General features: G+C 43.7%; 1 protein-coding gene across 1 annotated transcript in view; it reads left to right on the forward strand.

The window, feature by feature from the left end:
* The window catches only part of RAB11B (RAB11B, member RAS oncogene family), a 29,636-nt gene extending 16,378 nt beyond the window's left edge, over window positions 1–13,258 (forward strand). Inside the window, 4 exon segments of the mRNA XM_073324599.2 lie at window positions 2,298–2,493; window positions 3,595–3,788; window positions 5,615–5,695; window positions 8,066–13,258. Of these exon segments, the coding sequence (XP_073180700.2) occupies window positions 2,298–2,493; window positions 3,595–3,788; window positions 5,615–5,695; window positions 8,066–8,211 (617 nt within the window). The 3' untranslated portion in view covers window positions 8,212–13,258.
* The last annotated feature ends 2,887 nt before the right edge of the window (window positions 13,259–16,145 follow it).

Below are 16,145 nucleotides of genomic sequence, written 5' to 3' on the forward strand. Positions count from 1 at the left end.
CCTTTAATAAATTAAATACAAAATATGTTCTCAAACTTCTTATGTATCCAGAAATATTTACTTAACTAATGAAAAGCTTTTTAAATGTCTTGTGCATTTTTAATTGAATTTAAATTACCATCTAAATGCAGCTTGACACAGATCATGAGTAGAGAAATTAATCTAATAAATAAAAAATCCCGTTTCCTAATTTTTCCATTTTTGTATTGTTAGAAATCTTAAATGTATGTTAAGCAATATAATTGCTTAAATGTGTGTGGAAATGGTGTATGCTCCTGGCTATCAGGCAGAAGTACCACATTTAGTGAAGAGGAAGTCTGTGAGGCAACCTAGGACCCACCCACTATAATTCACTCTTGTTATTGCAATAACGGGATGTCCCACATACCGTCTGTCTGTGTCTTTTTGAACCTTCTTCAACTTCAGTAACCCCTTTTGGAAAAGGGATGCATGATGCTCATATTTTTTGCTGTGATTGGTGAGGGTGGCTTTTGTTGATTTGACCATGAGTTTCCATTTATTTATTGCTTGCTAACTTGTGCACTCCCTAAAGTAGGAATTTAAAAAAAAAAAAATAGTAGTCCTGGTACCTATAATTCCCCCTCATGGTCCCACAAGAGCTCAACTCTAGGCTCCTCAGTCATTACCTCTCTTGGATGGACACCTTTGTCTTTGTCCCTCTTGACCAGGGTTTTTCCAGGCTTCATAGTTCCTTCCCCGCACTGAGTTGCTCCAGGAAGGCAGACTGCCTAAACAGGCCTGTTTCTGCACTTTGCTACCTCCTCAGGCTATAAATAGTGTAATTGCCACAGTAAAGTTACCACACAGCTCTTTCTAAGCAAGTACATTTATTCTTAAGGTAACCGCATTAGAACATTAAAAAAATAAACAAGCTTAAATGGATACCAATAAGCTTAACAGAGATCATCTCCCCAAGAGCTCCAGCTGGTGTCAGTCCTTTCAACCATACCCTAAGGATTGGGGCCTTCCCCTTGGACAAGTCTGATCCTGTTCATTTTGCTGGATCAGAACAAAGACTGAGTCAGTTTAAACTCAGGCTCTTTAGTCATTCCTTTGTCTGTTGGCCTCTGGAGAATCCAGTTTGAACTAATAAAAGGGAGCCTCCCCAAGGCATGGTACCTCACTCTGGAGGTGTTAAAACGGAGGTAATTAGGCAAATTCCCTCACTGCTGTTCATAGTTCCTAAAGGGATGTGGTTACCCTCCCCCATGGAATTCTATATAATCCCTGTTCCATAATGATACATAAACTTAATATGGTAAGATCTCTCAAAGAGATTGTAGGCAACTGCCTAAAATGTCTAAGTCCCTGCAATGTTCTGTTAAATAAACTTGTTTGATAGATCTGGCTGAGAAAATGAGATCTGGCTGAGAAAATAAGTTGTTGTTGGTTTTGGGGGAGAGGGGATTGTATTGGGAGCTCAGCAACTGACCAAAGAGTAAAGGAGCAACCTGTTTCTCCTTAGAGTGTGAGCACAGGTGCAAGCTAGGACTGGGTTTATATCCAAATACATGTAATGAATGTTAAGTGTGGCTGGTCCCAGAGTTAGGAAATGGCATTGGGATCTGGCATTCATTTAATTTTCATCTAATTGCAAGTATTTTTGTAAAATTGATAATTTGTTTGTAGTCAAGATCTCATCAGTGCTGTTTATACCAGTGATTCACTACCTATTTACCACTGTGGTAAGTGTTTTATGTGGGCCATAGCCAATATGACCTGTATGGCCCTGAGGTTGTCCCATGGACTGCAGCTGTGTGCTGATTGGGCCACAGGTTGAGAACCACTGGTTTATACCATTTCTCTACAAGGTTTAGTTGGAACCTTGCCATGTTCAGGTAGAGACTTTCAAATGGTCATTTATCAACAATGATGTAACCTACCAGAAACTGGCTGTTGGTTGAATTACAAGTTTTACACTATGAAATGTGGGTTTCTTTCAGATCTTGCTCATAGTGGTAAGTGACTGTCTGTTTTCTTTCTGCCTAACTTTATGTGAAGCTCTTGCTTATGCCTACAGATCAAAAACTTCTTAGAATGAAACCTGTACCGAAGGGACTGCAAATAATTGTTTATTTTAGGGGTTTTGTACTCCGCATCTGGGCAGGCAGTGAGTGGCCTGATAAAATTTTGTTGACTGGGGACTCTGGAGTAGGGAAGAGTAATCTTCTGTCTCATTTCATATGCAATGAGTTCAAATTTCCCAAGTCATAAAATATTATCATTAATTCCTTCTACAAATCTCAAGATAAAGGATTAATTTTGATTTCTTCCAGTTGTGTTGATTGGAGACTCTGGGGTAGGGAAGAGTAATCTTCTGTCACGCTTCACTCGCAATGAGTTCAATCTTGAGAGTAAGAGCACCATTGGGGTGGAATTTGCCACCAGGAGCATCCAAGTGGATGGGAAGACGATAAAAGCCCAGATCTGGGACACTGCAGGGCAGGAACGATATCGTGCCATAACCTCAGCGTGAGTATTGCCTGGCACCAGCTCTCTTCTGCTCCACTTCTGCTGTTGGTGGAGATGCATGAGAAGGAAAGAAACCAGTTTTACTTTCTACTCCCAGGATTAATCTGCATTCAGTGAGGCTCAATAGAGCAGTGGTTCTCAACCTTTCCAGACTACTGTACCCCTTTCAGGAGTCTGATTCGTCTTGCATACTCCAAGTTTCACCTCTCTTAAAAACTACTTGCTTACAAAATCAGACCTAAAAATACAAAAGTGTCACAGCATACTTATTGAAAAATTGCTACTTTCTCATTTTGTTTGTGTATGAAATTTTAATTTGCACGGACTTCACTAATGCTTTTTATGTAGCCTGTTGTAAAACCATGCAAATCTCTAGATGAGAGGTATGCGTGTCCCTGGCTGAGAACCACTGCAGTAGAGAACCACTACAATGCTACTTTTACAGTCGCTTTTCAGAGTACAAACACACTATAAAAAGAATGGTTTCAGAGTAGCAGCCCTGTTCGTCTGTATCTGCAAAAAGAACAGGAGGACTTGTGGCACCTTAGAGACTAACACATTTATTAGAGCATAAGTTTTTGTGGGCTACAGCTCACTTCATCGGATGCATAGAATGGAACATATAGTAAGAGGATATATACGTACAGAGAAGGTGGAAGTTGCCATACAAACTGTAAGAGGCTAATTTCTCCTGCGAATAATAGCTCATATTAATTAATTAGCTTCTTACAGTTTGTATGGCAACTTCCACCTTCTCTGTATGTATGTGGAAAGCTCTATTACATAAACTCAGCAAAACTTTTTTGAACAGAAGTCTCCTGTTTCTTATTCTTTGAAACGATAGTGAGTTTCCCTTTATGCTGCTAATATGTCCTGCTTAAAACAGTCTCCAGATCTTCAGCGTTTTGTTAAATACATTTCAGTTTTCTGAAAATCCCATTTTTAAAGTTGAAACTCGCTTTTCTCTTTTTAAAGAAAAAAACAAACCCTTAGTGCCCTTTTTTGAAAATAAACATTAAAATAGAAAAACTAACTGAAATGTTTCTCTGTAGATCCGTGAGCTGAATACCGTCTAACGCAGTGTATTCTTTATGGTTTCAGCTATTACCGTGGTGCTGTTGGGGCCCTCCTTGTCTATGACATTGCCAAACATCTCACCTACGAGAATGTCGAGCGCTGGTTAAAGGAGCTCCGGGATCATGCAGACAACAACATTGTCATCATGCTGGTGGGAAATAAAAGTGACCTGCGCCATCTGAGAGCTGTGCCCACCGATGAGGCCCGGGCTTTTGCAGGTTTGTGGACTGTGTGTGTGTTTTATCTGTTAAGCAGTGTTTTAACTTCAGCACATGGTGTGTAGCAGACTCAAGTACTCCATCTCAGACAAGGGGCAGCCTTCCATTTGGAAGTTCTGACTTAAGGGGTGATGTGATATTAAAAAAAAAAAAAAAAAGCCAATGGAAAAAGTGCTCTGAAAGGTTGAACAACAGTGTTTGATTAAACTCTTTTGAGACCCAGAGCTAGGAAGATGTCTTGCAAACCAGTAGTGATCCTGTCCCTGGGCTGCCTGATATCTGAAGACTCTTGTCCGTCTGGGAAGAGTAACAAAGATCAGGATGAAAAATGTTGCTGATGTAAAAACCAGTGTCAAAGGATCTTGGGGGATGAATAAAGAAGAACATAAAACACCAAAAAACTAAACTTTCTCTGAGTATTACATTCACTAAAGAGTGAAACATTTGGGTTGAACAGAGCTTTACCTTTGGCTGTGGAAATGGTTTAAAACCCTCCCTGCCTTGGTGTTGGCTAACACAATGTAACTGAACAAGTCACAAATCTCAAGAGACAAAATGGGTCTTTCCCCTGCATGTGCTACTGAAAGCGATATGGAATGAGAGGCTGCAGCTTCTACCTCAGCTGTTCGATCATAGTTAATGATGGGGCGGGGTCTGCAATGCAGACTTCCAATCTAAGGTCTCACATTTTGGCAGGCAGTACTGTAGCATCGTATGTGTAGCATTTAAACATTGATGGTGGCAGTAGTACATGACCTCTGTGGAGGGAAGGCAGTCCCAGGGGTGGCGAGTTGTGTGGGTCTGTGGTGCCTGGGCTCCAACAAATTCAGGGGCCGGCTCCACCAATGTTAGGGGCCGGGTCTCTCCCCCAGCCCCGCCTGCTGCCCCTACATGCCTCCCCAAGCGTACCTGCCCGCCCCAGGCAGCAGGCAGCTGCCCCGCCACTCCGTGCTGTGCTCCCTCGCCTGCCACTGCCAGCTACAAGGGAGCGGCGCTGGAGGCAGGCTCGGGCGGCTGCTGCGCCTGCAGGAGGAGGAGGCACATGGCAGCCCCCCCTTTTCCCCCTGCAGGTGAGTCCTCTCTGGCCCTCCCAGCCCGGGGGCAGCCTGCCTGCTGTACCCCAAACTCATCTGCAGCCCTGCACCCCAGCCTTCTGTCCCAGCCCAGAGCCTGCACCCTAAACCCCCTCCTACACCCTTCCCACACCCAAACTCCCTCCCAGAGCCTTAGGCAGGTGGCGGGGGGGGGGGGGGCACTTGGACCCATTCTGGGTACTACCAAAAATTATACAAACCTGCCATCCCTGGGCACTCCTGTTTCATTGTTTCCTGCCCTTTCTAGTGTGCTGTCTCCTGTGATCCCACATCCAATAATTCCCTGAAGTCCTGCTTTTTCCAAGTCAGTCCCTCTGGGAGTGGAGGGAGGGTGAATCCTGCAGTTACTCATCTACATGACCTGTGCCTGTGCTATTGCTCAGAGGCACTTCTGTGTTGCTGGGAGCTGCATCACACTGGTCGTGTCAAACGGCTGTTGGCGACTGCAGAGGAATAATAGCGGGCAGGGCAGGGCAGGAGACCCTGTTGCTTGGCAGAAGAGGGATTGAAAGGAGGGAGATGTGCTCCGACTTGGCGGATTGCTACTGCTAATAGGACTATAGCTAAATAAAACGAGGTGCCAAATCCATTTGAGCAAGTAATGGAGTCTCCCCTCTCTCACAGAAAACAAGACTGGGGTCCGGGCCGTCTAAACCAAGAAGTCGAAGCTAAGGGCTGTAATTCAAAAGTGCTGCTAAAGTCTTTAACTGAATGATCTGTTCCTTTTTACAGAAAAAAATAACTTATCTTTTATTGAAACTTCTGCCCTGGATTCCACAAATGTAGAAGAAGCCTTCAAGAACATCCTCACAGGTATCGCTTTGCTTTTTGGCTTGCATGTCTGCAGTACGACACACTAAAGGGTTTTACATGGGGAAAAGCTAATGAGAACCTCTGTAGGAAAGGTTTCAAAGTGGTAGCCATGTTAGTCTATATCAGCAAAAACAACAAGGAGTACTTGTGGCACCTTGGAGACTAACGAATTTATTTGGGCAAATGTGTTAGTCTATAAGGTGCCACAAGTACTCCTTGCTGGTTTTGCTTGATAGGAAAGGCACCTACCAGCTGGATAGAAGACTTGAGTCTTACGTGATGATGGGTACAGTGGAGACAGACCGTTAGGGACAGCAGTTAACTTCTGAAGCCTTTTTGCTGGTTTGTAATGCCAAGATGACCTGGAAGGGATTTGTGCCCTTGCAATTGCTGCTGATGGATACCGATGAACAGAGAGGTTCTTGCTGTGTTTTTTATTATTTTATTTTAAATTGGGACACTAAGGGCTGGATTTGGATTTTGCTTGAACTCGGGCATGTGGTGTTTTCTTGGGCTCACCATTTTGTATAGAAGATGGTAGAAAGACACTGAGTGTGCCAATGCATACATACACCACTGTCTTTAAATTTAATCTGAATTTAATTGAATCTTTCAATGTTTTTTAATTCAAACATGAAAGAAAAAAGAAAATCCATCCACACTAGCACTGTACATGCTGTCATACAGGGCTGTGGAGACCCATTTAAAAGGAGGAGTGGGGCAGCCTCTAGCTTAGCCTTGCCCCTGCTCAGCTTCTCCCAGCCCCCTTGCTCTTGCTGTCTCAGCCCTGCCCTCTTGTGGATAGGGAACTGTCTGTTAGGGCTTGAGCTCCCTGTAGTTTATGGTCATCGCTGCTTTCTTTATGGGGGAGTGGAGGATGGGCTACATACAACAAAACAAAGGAACACACAAAACATCCTGCAGGCTGTCCTTGTCCTGGGAGAGAATTAGCCTCTCAAGATCCTTTTATGTCTGGGGGACCCATCTGAAACAGACACCAAAAGTGGATCCCCTCCCAGCAAGGAGGAGGGCACACAATGCCAGTCTTCCTCTGTATCAAGGTGAGAACACTCCTGCTGCCCTGCTCCCAGACCCTCTGCTTGGCTTCCCCAACCCTTTGCTCTTGTTCTCCCAGCTCTGTCCTTTTCTGCATCTCCAGTCAGCACCTCTGTCCCTGGGGCTGGGCCATGATCACTGCTGACTGTCCACTTGCTGGCTCTGGCTGCGTGCTCCAAACGGCTGCTGCTGCCTGAATTCCACTGCTCAGGGTGCTGTCTGCTGCCCAAGTGGAGTGAGAGTGGGTTGTAGATGGCGACAACAGCAGCCAGCACAGAGGAAGCAGCCAGAGCCATCTAGCAGACAGTGAGCAGCCTGGAGGCACTTCCTCTGTGCTGCGGCTGTTACTTGGAGGTTGCTGGCCCTCTGAACAGAATGGTGGGCAGTGAACACTGACTTCCAAGCAGACACCCCTTCTTTGTCTGCCCACCATGGTAGGCAACTGGCACAAGGAGTGAAATGAAATTTGATTTTAAAAGGCCTTTTTACTTGAATGATTTGTTACGACGCAGGGATCAGTTCTGGGTCTGGTTCTGTTCAGTCACTTTTCAGTGATTTAGATAACTGCATAGAGCAATGGTTCTCAAACTTTTTTTTTTTTTTTTTTTTACGGACCACTTGAAATCGCTGAGGGTCTCAGCGGACCACTTAATGATCTTTCCAAATGTACTTTGAACCGTTAGCGAACTATTTGTAAAGCTCTTTGGATAAAAGCGCTATATAAAAAAACCCCTTAATTAACAGGCACGGACCTTAAAGGGAACTATCCGCAGACCACCTGAATGGAGCTCGTGGACCACTGGTGGCCTGCAGACCACAGTTCGAGAACCTCTGGCTTAGAGAGTACATATATAAAGTTTGTGAACGATACCAAGGTGGGAGGCCTTGCAAGTGCTTTGGAGGACAGGATTATAATTCAAAATTATCTGGAGAAATGATCTGAACTACATAGCATGAAATTCAATAAGGACAAATGCAAAGTACTCTTCAAAAATAATGGCTTTGAGGTGTCAGTGGGTATTAATATTCTGCCCTGCTTTGGATTAAGCAAAACCAGAATTTGACTAAACTAGAAGAGATTTGGGATTAGCTAGATAACACTGTATAAACCTTGTTATGGCAAGGCAAACCGCCTCCTTTTGAGCCAAAAGGGTCTGCTGTGGGTAAGCATCAGGGCTGGTCAAACTAGATTACCCTTGAAACTCTTCAGTACTACATTCTACAGTGTCTTTTCTGTGGAATGTGCAAATACCTTGTTGGAGCAAATGTGTTTTAAGTCTAGGCTCTCACTAATGAGTCTGTTCTCATCTACAGAAATCTACCGCATCGTCTCACAGAAGCAGATTGCAGATCGATCTGCACACGATGAGTCTCCTGGCAACAATGTAGTTGATATCAGTGTCCCGCCAACCACCGATGGACAGAAATCCAACAAACTCCAGTGCTGTCAGAACCTGTGACCTGTAGATGCTGTCTGTGCCCCTTACATCATCTGTGCTTCAGTTAGAAACTTGTGTGGGCTTCTTTCAAATATTCTTGTGATTCAATGACTCCCTGTGTTCCTCTTCTCCACACCCCTCCCCAAACCCCGTCTTTCATCTTAGAGCTTTAATTGTAGGGCTAACATTCTCCTGCCTCTGAAATTCCCTTTTGAATGTGATGACTTTTGGGCTTGAAATGTAGGCACTGATCTGGTAGACATATTTATTGTGGAACATCTGCTGCTGGATGTTATCCTGTGAAGCACTCTCCTCAAATGTATATTTTTATTTTTGTGTGGGAGAGGAGGTATGGGGACTTGGTTAGAACGGCTGAAGAAATGACTACATTTAGGTTTTCATTTTATCTCTTAGTCAGACTTTTTCAAAGCCCCATATGTTTCTGTAAACATGGGGGAGAAATTAAAAGAAAATATCTATTCTACCAAACATTCTGTTTCTGTCCAGATGAAGCATCTCAGTGAGGTTTTTAGGGGCTGCACACATGAGTGGTGTTGATAAAACTTTACTTATTATGTAATTCCCCTGAATGCAGAGTTAGTCTGGCTGTGCAGTTTACTGTTTCCTGCCTGGGAAATCTTCTCTTCTCTTTTAATTTGTTTTATTTGGGATCAATGAAGTATGTCTGCAATGCATTATTTGCCATGATGGATGCCTGTTCAGCTCTGTGCAGGCAGTATGGAGTGGCTTAATATTTATTCTTGGCTTTGTTAATTAACATTAATGTACAGTAAGTGCCAGCATATTAATTTTAAGATCTTTTTGCAAGCTATAGAACTAGGTTCATTTTATACTGTAGATCAGTGTCTGGAGGAGAAATCCTCTCTAGTCCCAGAATTTTTTTGCATGCTGCTTTCTCACTAGGTCTATCCTTAAATCCATTTGAGTGAGAGTAAAGCAATATTTTCATGTCATGTACATACCTGCACTTGTAAGGTTTTTTGGTTGTTGTAGAGAAACACAATACTTTATACATTTTGTAAAACTTATGCAGAACTGTAGCATCTTGGATTTTCTTTCCATTATCTGTCACTGTTGACCTTGTGCTTAATTTTTTTTCTTGACCTCTACTAAACTGTATAAAATTCCACATAATACACACAGTCCTGCTACTTCACTCTTAGCCTGTTTTCTGAATTGCAGGTTGTAATTTCCAAATGACTATCTGTCATCAGCAGGGCTAACAACTCTAAAACTTGTTGAATGGGAATAATTTTATCAAAACTTGTCAGTCGCTTGCAAGCTTGTGAAAATCCTCGGTGGGGAAGGGTTCAGCATCACCAGCTCTAATACTGTTACGTCTTTGCAGTAACCAGTGTTGTGTTGAAAGAGAATCCCAGGTGAAATGATCAAAATGAGGCGTTGGGAGCACCAGCTGTTCTTGGGAGGCTAGCTAAAGCAACTTGCTTCCAAATTCCGAGTCCATGCCTCACTTGACAAATCCTACCTTGCATGTCAGTGAGTTGTTGAGCTTTTTATGTTACAAAGTGAATCTGAAACTACATTGTGTGCTTGGGGTTGGGGGGTGGGGGTGGAGTTGACATTCCAGTCTCAACTGTTTTGTATCTGGTTATGTAATAAAATTAAGGGCAGTTAACTCTGATGGCTTTTCTTTATAAGATGTCCAGCCAAATGCATTGAATTTTACAAATAGAAGGCCAGAGTTTTAAACTAAGCAATCACATGGTCTTAGTACTTTATAGTTTAACATAAATTCTTTAAATTTAACCTGTTTTCTAGCACATTCACTGCAGTCACTGGCTAGGGTTCATTTCAGGCTGTGGGATTATGCTCTAGGTGAACAATCCCCATCTCATGGTGAAGGTATTTATCCCTCCTGGGAATTGATGGTGCTGTCCCAGCAAACTCCCAGTGCTGGAAGCACTCTCAGCACATGACACTATCACTAATAACCTTCTGAGAACAGGATTCCTAGCAAGCCTGAACTGGAACCCTTCTGGTGTGTCTGAGCCATTGTGTGACTTGCAGTTAGTATTTGGAGGCTGGCGGGGGAAGCACATCATGCATAATATATTTAAATATTCTCACAAAGGTTTGAAAATATTCCAGGCAGCCGCTCTTGGAGCTGGATTCTCTCTTTTTTTTTTTTTTTTTAAGAGCTCTATCAACAGAACGCTTTACGTAAAGGAGTAGGGAGCAGTCCCTGAGTACTTGCGATGGCATGAGGAAGAATTGTGCTGTTAAGAGGCCTTAGTTCAGGGTAATTTACTAATACTGTGATTATCCTGCAAAGCCTTTGTTTCTAAAGATGAACTTCACCTTCCTCTCCTCTTGTTAGCTGGTGAGGGTTTTTCTGGCTAGTTTGAGAAGAGTTGAGAGAAGAGTAGGTGTCATAATTGGTTACATTCCTAGGCTCTGGAATAGAAACATTTTACTCCTGGGATTCGTGCAGAGCTCTAGGATTTGGCTCAAAGCCCTAATAAACCATCCTTGTCCAGGGCTCAAGTACAACCGACTGTCTTGCTTACTGAAGAGATCCTGTGCTACTTCCACCTGCCCTAAGAGGTCCTGGCATCATGAGCTGCTTAGTTGTGCTCTCCCCTGGTGATAAAGTGGGACTACACTGCCCGCATCACAGCGCTGCCGCGGCCATGCTGTAACATGGGCAGTGTCGACCTACCCTTAGTTTTCTGGCTGCACTCCAGCCCATACGTGACATGAAGTTTTTGTCTGCAGTGGTTGGTTGCTTCGTTAGACTAGGTCTGGACTGTTTCCCAGAGCCTGTTCTGCAATTGTTTGCAAAGTCAGCAGAGCACAAAACTCTTCCCCCTCCTGTGAGGATGAGATGATTTTGCCTAAGGTATGCCAGAGGCCATTAGCACTAGAGAAAGGGCACTTACTGTAGTCTTAAGTCTTATTCACTCTTAAATGTCTTCCCATGCACAGATAGGAAACCTTAATGGGGTTACCCTGTAATCTAAACTACCTTGATTCTTCCCCCATGCCAATCCCATACGCTTCTGAAAGGTAGAGTGATTAGAAAGCATTACAGGTGCCTGCTGTTGGAGCCCATGCAGAGGGGAGCTGGACGAAGGAATTCAAAGGAAGCTTTCTGATAGTCAGACCTGGAGTAGCTAGAACAAACCTTCCAATAAGCTGTGCAGTAGTGTGCACTTTCTTGACATGAAAAAATTGAGCTCATCTTAGCTGCAGCATAATTTCATAGGAGTCCCTGGCATAACCTCATTAGCTCCATATCCCAAAGTTGTAGTGCAAGGAAAAACAAGAAGGGGTACACTTCTGCCCTTAGTCACTTGTCTCCAATGGGGGCATTTGCATGTCACTGAAAGCAAAATTTGTCTCCTAAATTAAAACTTTTGTTTACAGAAAGCTGTCTGTCTGCTCAAGGAAGCAAACCAGTTCTGTGGGAGTTAAAGTTAAATCTTCACAAAGCTTGTTCCCCAAGCTCCTGCTTCACCCAGACACTGCAAACAAACAGTGTTAGCTTTCTAAAGTTAGTTAAAGCTAACTTTAAAAATGTCTTCCACCATCTGGTGTGGATGGTCTGGTCGTTGTCTCCATTTTGAAGCTCCCTGCTGACTTTAAATTTATTTCTGCCTTGGATGGGGCCATGATAGCAGCATCTTTTAGTAGTTAAATAACTAGCTAATCACTGTCTATTGAAGATGTTTTGGAGAGGAGGCAAAAGACCAAAACTGACAAACATTGGGTGTTCGTTACTGAACACATGCACAGTAGAACCTCATTATATTGGCTCATCCTATTCTGAGCAGGGGTCTCTATTGTTAAATCTCAGTCGTTTCTGTCTCAGATGGGGAAGTCTCAGTAACTGCCTACATGACTGAGTTCAGTGAAAGATATTCAGCCTGTCTTTCTGGAGTTCACCTCTGATGTGCAAAGCAAGCAATTGTGGTCCAGTGGAAAGTTTAAATCACTAAAATTGTTATTGCAAAACTTCACAATGGCTGTCTGCTGTAATTGTTGAATCCCTTTGTTAAAAGGACTCTGTCTGCTGTAGAAGTGTTTGCAAAGGGGAAAGGAATATGATTTCCTCTTTCCTCCCCCCACAGCTCATCAGAGCTATATCGGGGCACCACGTATAGTCAGCTCCCTCTACAGAACCCCCAGCCTGTGGGAAAAGACCGAGTATATTTGTCCATTTTAAAAAAGATCAAAGTGGGAAATATAAATCAAGAGAGAGCTTCACACTGCAAGACAACTGCCCTTTCAATTGGAATTGTTAGGCTGCCATCTTGATTTTGAGGACAGGTCTGTGCCTTTGCTATTTGAACAGGTCACTCATTGAAAGAAGCCAACTTGCTTTGCGAATCTGCTTCTCTGTTTGGCCAGTAATATTTTGATTTGTGGGCTAGCCCTGTGGGCACAGAATGCAGTCATGGCCTTGATCTGTCAGTGGTGTGAAAGTGTGTCCGTCTGTTCTCCTGTGATAGGAGAGTCTCCATTCCGAGCATAAAGGAAGAATACTTTCCTTAGACATTTTGATCTCAGTAGACAAATACAGACCTAATTCAGTGTTTCATAGGCACCTACTGAGGCCTTTTTCCCCCCCTTCCTAACAATAAAGGAACCTACACTAAGGACCTGCTCTTTTTAAAGAGGCAATTTGGAGTGAAGGCTGAAATTGTCCTGAACTGATCTACAGCCCGTAAGGGCTGAGCTTGGACTCTCATGGTTTCTAGAAGAGAACCTTAACAGGACTGTAATGTAGAATTTTGTAGTTCAGAATGATGAGTAGTGGGCTATTTCTAGAAAAATTTTGTGATCTCCAAGGCTGCTTCATTACAGTTATTTACACTATCCTCTTCTTTTTGGTAGAGTGTAGTCGATCCGGCTTTGTGGGATGTAACACTGGACCTTTATGCAACTGAGAAGAGGTTCCTTTCACCTACTTTTACTCATGGTTAATGTGTTCAGTTAAGTGCAATTCACTTTGTAAATATATATATGCATCACTTGATTTTTGTGCATGATTATGTATTGTGGATATAAAGATTGCCAAACCAAATTGCATGTGTAAATTTATTTTGTTCTGAACATTCTTAGAATAAGATGGGAATCTGTTGCTTTTGGAACTGGCAAGGTAACTTTTTTTTTTAAAAAAAAAATTTTTTTGTTTAAATGGATAAAGAGGGCCTGAAAGCTTGGAGCCTTTTTTGGCTTGTTTTGAGTGAGTGTATTGTCTCACACACATTGATCCCAGTACTTTGCTTCTCCAAAATCCGTATGTGTCAACCTCTTGTAGCCAAAAACAGACCATAAAGAGCTACCCAAATTTATATAAGCTAAAAGAAGTGCTGCCTGATGTAGCGGAGGGCTCCCTGTTTTTCCTCAAAATGCCAGTTAATGAATTCTCTGCTTCCGCCCTCTATCCATCCTAATTCCCTAGTAGTTATGGAGTTTGTGGTGCATATCAATTAGCTTTGTCCTTCCAGCCTTTGCCCCAAACCATCATCAAGGGTACCCACCCACTCCCATGTCAACTTTGTGTGCATGTACATCCCTGATATCTAACCTGTTGCTCTCCAGCACACCTGTATGCTTCCAGCAGCTGTGAAAATCCTTTCACCCCTCTGGGAGGATGGGGGCACTTTCCAGGTTCTTTGTGTACATCTCCCAGATCTGAGATGGTGGTCAGCTTTAACAGGCTTGCGTCTTCAGCCTCCCAGGCCTGGTCACACGCAATGAGGGAAGGGAGCCGCTAGCTTCCTCTTTCTGAAGGTGGCTTTGGCTGTGCTTTCTCCTCCCCTATACAAAATTTCTATGGGCCCCTGAGGGGGGTGTGCTCTATTAGGCTCAGGCAGTAGCTGTCATAGGCTGGCTCCCTACTTTCAGAGGAAGAGCAGCCAATCAGAGGAGATTCCCCCTAGGCAAGTCTGAAATTTGCATGAAGGGCTGGCGCTCTTTGAGGCACAAGACAGACTGAAATTTCTTAACCATATGCAGAATGACCACAATTTTTGTTAAGTGAAATCTTGTATTAATGAATGTGTAATATGAAAGCTAAAGGTCTGGGGCAGAAGAGAGATTAGCAGTAGCTATAGTAGGATCTTAGTCAGGGTCACAGGAAAAGGGGGGAGGGCAGACCAGGGAGCCATGGTCCCATCACTTTTTACCAGCCATAAGGGAGAGCAATGGAGAGGAGCAAGTAGGGCCAGAGCCAGTGTAGGGGCAGGGCCTCAGGGGTGGGGGTGGTGCAGGGGGACAGGGCCATGGTTCAGGCACTGGTTACCTCCACACTTTTAGGGAGCTTCCACAGCTCCTGATCGGAGTTGCATGGCTAGCTAATGTAGCAACAATCAGCCATAGCATCTGAGCTGCCCTGGACTGTTCTAACTTGTAATGGGTGTAGAGCTAAAGCTATATTCAGTTCCAACTGATTTGAACAAGTCTATAAATCCCTGCCTTGTCCTGTACTATAAATGCCCCCTTATGTATCCATCCTATGCCCTGAATGAAGCAGTGGGGTACAGGCAGTGGGGGAAGGGAAGTATGTGATCATGTAAGTGAAGGACTGTATCACAATGATACACACAGGGGCAAAACATATGTAATTTCCTACTTCTCTCCTCATCCCACCCTTCTTTTGAAGGAGAAAAGTAAAATCATGCAATTGTAACAGTCCCCTCCTTCAAGTATATGTGCCTACAGGTGCTCTACCATAGGCTGCGTGTGTGCTGCTGTGCTCACCACTGGAGACTGTAAACAGCAGCATCCATGCCGCTGTAGAGCAGCACCTTATGCTCCCACACAAGAACATAGAAGAAGCATGGAGCTGCTGCCCCTCCAGTTCCTTCTCAACCAGCTGTGGCTCAAGATGGAGCAATTGCATTGTCTGCTGCTGTGACCCCCCAAAGCACCCCAATACCAGTTGGCACACAGGCGTCATGCTATTACATGCCACCTTTTGGATATATATCACTGGAAAACTAACAACTCACTGATGACTAATGTTCTCTCATGGTGTAAATATGGTAAACTCAAAGGACATAAATATAAGCTGGAAAATGTTATCAAAATGTATTTGGCAAGCAGCCCCCAGGCCATGCCTGTTCCTGACAAAGGAGTGTCATTCCACCTGCTTGAATGCCTTTCTGATATAAATTAAGAAAGGTGTGCCCAAAGAAAAGCACATTTACATGCAAGAGATACAGTCAGCAGGAGAGCAAGTAGGGAAAGATGACCACTTAATGATCTTGCTGTGGGATAGAAACTCCACCCCCAGGAAGCCCTCCTGCCCCTTGAAGCAGAGTCAAAGATTTTGGAAAGATACAAGGAGTGAAAAAAAATAATTTTAGCTTTCACCAGAGGAAACAAAGGCACCAATCATTCTGAGCTCTGTGGAGAGTCAGGGCCAGAGTCTAGTCAGCTGGGCTGGAAAAGGAGACTTGGTAAGAAACATCTTTGAGCAAGAGATGAGTTTGTTATATCAGGGTGTATCTTAGTGGTGTATTTTTACTTTTGTTTTCTTGTCACCCTTTCTGTCTTCATTCCTTATACCTGGTATCACTTAAACCTCTCACTTTTTGTTTAATAAACTTGTTTTACATCTAAATTCAGTGCTTTGATTAAAAGGATGTGTGTTAATGCCACTTAAGGTAATAAGCTGCTAGGTACTGTCTCTTTAAGGGAACAACAAATGAATAACTTCTGTAAGCATTCAGCAAGAGAGCTGGACACTACTGGGCAGATGATTTGGGGGAAATTTGGGACTGGGAGGTTGCAACGTTCCCCTCTGGTGTTATCGGGACTGGTGATCTGTAGGTCACTCCAATCCTTGACTCTGGGAGCCAGCTTTACCCTGCTCTGCTGTGAGAACCCCCACTCCTGGGCTGCTCCCAGCTACTTGCAAGCAAATGACACTAGCACATGTCTCCAGTCCCAGACACAGCCCT

This window comes from Lepidochelys kempii, chromosome 25 (assembly GCF_965140285.1).
Source record: "Lepidochelys kempii isolate rLepKem1 chromosome 25, rLepKem1.hap1, whole genome shotgun sequence".
NCBI lineage: Eukaryota > Metazoa > Chordata > Testudines > Cheloniidae > Lepidochelys > Lepidochelys kempii.